Source organism: Porites lutea, chromosome 3 (assembly GCF_958299795.1).
Source record: "Porites lutea chromosome 3, jaPorLute2.1, whole genome shotgun sequence".
NCBI lineage: Eukaryota > Metazoa > Cnidaria > Anthozoa > Scleractinia > Poritidae > Porites > Porites lutea.
Genome location: NC_133203.1, coordinates 49,743,866 through 49,748,865, shown reverse-complemented (window position 1 = coordinate 49,748,865; position 5,000 = coordinate 49,743,866). Strand labels below are relative to the sequence as shown.

The 5,000-nt window shown below is 39.0% G+C and overlaps 1 protein-coding gene across 1 annotated transcript in view; it reads left to right on the top strand.

Annotated features, from left to right (window-relative positions):
- The window catches only part of LOC140931353 (uncharacterized), a 17,794-nt gene extending 15,474 nt beyond the window's left edge, over window positions 1–2,320 (top strand). Inside the window, exons 3-4 of the mRNA XM_073381152.1 lie at window positions 1,134–1,511; window positions 1,749–2,320. Of these exons, the coding sequence (XP_073237253.1) occupies window positions 1,134–1,511; window positions 1,749–2,014 (644 nt within the window). The 3' untranslated portion in view covers window positions 2,015–2,320. The remainder of the gene's footprint in view (window positions 1–1,133; window positions 1,512–1,748) is intronic.
- Window positions 2,321–5,000: the final 2,680 nt, after the last annotated feature.

Sequence of the window (5,000 nt, the reverse complement as noted above, 5' to 3'; positions counted from 1 at the left end):
GCTGTTTGTTTATCGTACAGACCTCGGACAGAATTTATGTTTTTTTTTTCCTTATTTAAACCTATAATTCTGCAGATCACATTATAAAACGTTTTCATGAAGAGAGGTCCACAATGTCGAGACCTGTTTAGTCAGATCAATCTCCTCCTACGTAGTATGCAGGGTAATAATCAGGGCTTTTAGCAAAAACTTTCAAACATTTTTCAAAATTACTCATACGGCCAGCCGGTTCCGACTTTTGACAAGCGCCAACTTTGCAGAGCGAGCTGTTGCGTGTTTGAATGAACAGTATTAGAGTTGCGCTTCAACATAATAAAGAATTAATTATGTTACGTGATACGTGCGGCATCTTGAGTATCTTCCCGCATGCGATGTTCATGTACGACTGAAAACAACTGGCACAGAGATTAAAATTGCGAAAGAGACTACTGACAATCAAGACAACAAAAAATCGCGGCGACAAGTACGGAGAGTGAAGTGTGCTTGATGCACGTGCAAAGTTGTTTGGCTATAATATAAACCCATTGCTTCTTTGCCCTTTTTGCTGCCGTCGCCGTCGTCATTGCTTCTGTTGTTGTCATCCAAAATTTTTGGATGACAACAATGGGCAGCTTAAGCAAAGGCGATGGCGACGGCAACGAGAATGAGCTCCCTCTCCCCTCGCGTGTCTCCCTCGCGCGCGCCCGTTCTTTCTTGCATCCATTCATTCCTAGCGCCTGCTACGCAGACTACGAGAATGGCAAAAAAGCAATAGGTTTAGATTAACAAAACAACAACTTTGCACGTGATCACGCTTTTTTGTACATTTCTTAGTCGTCGTTGCACGACTGCAACACCAAATCTCCTAATTTCATGCGCCCGCTTTATGGAGCAGGTGAACACAGCATAAAAATTTTATTTTCCTTTTTGTAAACATGGATACCGTCCTTTCTGATTCAAGCCCAGAAATTTCGCCAATATTTGACAAATTAAATGAAATTAAATAAAATCGATGAAGTTTGAAACAGTGCGAATTCACTTTTTAAGTGACGTTTTCGGTTTGTTGTCATTCAGAAATTTGCTACCATGGCAACATGACGTAACGACTTCTCCTCTCTATTTCAAATGAATTTAAGATTATCTTTCCCGAACAGCTAAGAACTGTGCTGAGCTATACGAATGTGGCAAGAGGGTCAGCGGTGTGTACACAATCGACCCTGATGGTGAAGGTGCTTTTGATGTGTTCTGTGATCAAAAAACAACCGGAGGGGGATGGACAGTGTTTCAGAAGAGACTGGATGGCTCGGTTGATTTCTATCGTTACTGGAATGACTACAAAAATGGGTTCGGTGACCTGAATGGCGAGTTCTGGCTTGGATTGGACAAAATTTACCGCCTGACCAATAAAAAATGCATCCGGCTTCGAGTTGATCTAGAGGAAACTACAGGCAACACTGCTTACGCTGAATATGACATGTTTGCAGTTACAAACGAAACGACTAAATACAAGCTCATTCTAGGAATGTACTCAGGTATCGTGCTTGGAATGTAGATGATTTTGATATACAGTATTTTGTCCTCGTTTCTTAATTATTCGTTGTATGTTTGTTCAGGTTAGCGGTTTCTTGCAAACTTGAAAACTCTAGTCAGTTTCAAAAGGAGCTCAGTTACTTTCCAAACGCAGCCCCTATCTTGCACTTCAATATTAGATTATATTCAGGTATTCTACTCCAAACATTCCTGGTAAAATGACCTTGTATGACCCCTAGGAACTGCTGGTGACTCATTAACGTCGTGGCATCGAGACCAGCCGTTTAGCACTAGAGACCAAGATCATGATGCCGTCTCACAAAACTGCGCTGTGACCTTCAGAGGAGCCTGGTGGTACTCTCGTTGCCATCATTCAAACTTGAATGGTTTTTATCACAACGGTTCACATTCATCATATGCCGATGGTGTCAACTGGTATACATGGAAAGGATATAAGTACTCTGCCAAGAGAGCTGAGATGAAAATCAGACCGGTCAACTTTTAGAACTTTTACGGAACCCTAGGACGTCTTGTTTCCGTTATAGTTTCCTAGTAACAAATAAAATTTCATGGTAAAATGCCGTATTTGCTAGAATCAGCACCGCCCTCAAATAAGTGCCGCATTTGGGACAAAAATACTGAGTTAATAGGCGCCTCCCTCAAATAAGCTGCGCGGCCCCGATGCAATCAAAACCAAAAGACGTTTCTGTCATAAAATGAAATAATATCGGTAACTGAAAAGAAGCAAAGAAGTAGCGTCCAACTTTCAAATAAGAGCCGCTTCGAATAAGCACCACATTTGAGAAGTGAAAATTTTAATCAGCATCGGGCGCTTATTCGAGTAAATACGGTTATGTCAAAGGAATCGGTGATTATAAAACAACTTTGACCCATTTTCATGCCATCGCATTCTAAGGCGTCTTAGTAATACATCAGTATGCGATATCCAATGTAGGTTCGGGCATATGATAACCCGAGAGGCGGGGACTATCATATCATCTTAGCTGAACTTGAGTCTTCGAAACTACAAGGGCTTCAGTATTATTTTCCCGAAAATTTTAGATGCAATTTAACATATTACGACGGTGAGAATTTTTCTGATTCCTCTCTCTATCACATTTTTGAATCCGAAATTTCAGGTTTCCTTTTTTCTACGAAAAATAGCCTAACCTGGGGGGTTAAGGTGACTCGATCCGGTTATTTTGTGTGGGTACCATCCTACTTTGAAGCCCTCTGGTATCCCCGCCTTTACTTTGATCATAAGTCTAACATATAGCATAGATAACATATAGATCAATCTACAATATAGCATAAAATTTTTGGCGATCGGAGTAAATGTCACGCGGTAGTATGTAGTAGTGATAACGAAAGAAAGAATTTTCTGATTCCTCTGTCCATCACATTTTTGAATCAAAAAATTTTAGTTGTCCTTTTTTCGACGAAAAATAACCTAACCAGGTGAGTGAAATGTGAAAAATTAAACTTCAGAAAATCGTAGGAAAATTATAAGACATATCTTCGAAAATTGCACGTGAATGGAACGACTGGATCACCTAGACATTTTTAGACTCAAGGCAATATTTGCTTCTCTGAACCTACAGATATTTTACAGAAATTAAAACAGTCGCTTTACGGACAGTTTTCTTTGTCCCTGGGGAAAGCCCTTAGTACATTTTCTCAATAAAATTCAACCCATTCAATAGGGACACCCGTTAATGCGGACAACGGACACTTATTTCTTGCCCAATCAACAACTTCTTATTGAAAGCCACCATCAGCTAATGCGGACACTTCATTATCAACTGTGTGCTGTAATTGACCTTTCCTTTTTGAAAATAAAAAAATTCTTCAGTTGACAGCATGTCGATGTTCCCAGCGCTACCTTACACCAGTAGATGATTTGTAGACGTCAATTTTTGGCATCAAACGAGTTATGCAGAGAAGGCTTTTGATTAAGTAATACCGTATAAATGGGCGAGTTTTAAGTGTTTCCGCGTACGTAATGACGGCTTTGTGAAGCCGTTAGATATGTTTAATCAGAGGCACCCAGCAACCTTTTTTCTGTAAAATAACTGTTCGAAGGCGCAAATGTTACCTAGAAATTTCTAGAGGTCAGAAAAGCTAAAAATTTCTGAATAACCGTTCCATTCGTCTAAAATATTCGGAGGTTTTCTAATAGCTTAACTACGATTTTCGTAGCTCGTGTTATTCCCATTTTAATACCAAGATATTGCGATTATTGTTAAAAAAAGGTCTCCTAAAACTTTCGGTATAAAGACAAAACGTCCCCTATAATTTTCTAATGAAAGCAAGGCTACTTCATGTCCTCAAGCTTTCGACTGGACCCGGAAGGGTAGCTAACACTTCCGGATGAGACGAAAAAGCCACCTAAGACTTTCGTGACAACCAAAGTTCCCCTAAGACATCCCAACAGATAAATAGTTTTTTAGGGCAACTCTAAATTAATCAAACAGGCTTCTAAAGCATAGAGAAAACCATCTGAGACACTTCGGGCGTATTTGGAAACATTCGGTGGTTAGATGCACCTGTTTAATTTGACGATGATTATATCCTCTTTTATTTCTTTAGTATTTTGTTCTAGTCCTCTTGTAAAAGAGGTTTTTTTGAATTTTGTTGTGAAGTATTTTGAAAGTTATTTTTAAGACGGATCTATCTTATCTTAAGTTTAGTTTTGGTTTCATTAAGTCTTGTTTTTGTCTACGTACTGTTTGGAATTCCTGTTTTGATCTTTTGTTTTTAATTGTACTTGAAGTTATGCTCAGCTCGCGAATTTATTTATCAGGGGCACCCAACGACAATATAGTTCAAAACCACTTAAAAATAACATTGTTGAACGTCTTCTAGTATTTAAACGGTAGATATAGGCATATTTTTATCCCCTAAAACTTTTTCATCTGTTCGGATTTCCTAGCTGAAAGTCTAGTGATCCGAAAATTATAGGGATCAAAACAAAGGCTCCCGAAAATTCTAGGTGACCTTTTTAGGGTAAAAATCCGTTGGAAATGGGCAATTATACCATTTTTATATGTTCGAAAACCCTAGGAGAGGCAGCTAAGCAAGAAATTTTACAACAAATGTTCCGAAAATTCTAGGTCTTCAAATCGTCTTCCGAACAGATATTTTCCGAAAATTGACGTTGGGTGTCCCTGATTTATTGACATATTAGGAATGTTCGCTTGGCATTGTCAGATGTTAGTTTTTTTACAGGTGGTCGTGTTTGTGGTGTTAGAGCTGACGTTGGTTCTTTGGTACTTGTCAGTTGCGGCTATGCGTAGGCTAATCTATTCCCTAACAATAGCAAACCTGTTGCAATGTTCGCGATAAGATATACAATAGAAAGTCTTCCGGTCAGCTAACCCAAACATGTCCAGCTTTGTCTATTAAAACCGCTACTATACTTGAACTAGTAAGCAGAGTAAAAGTAGGGAAGTTGGTAGAAGTAAGTTAGTGAAAAAGTGGAAGAGTTAGAA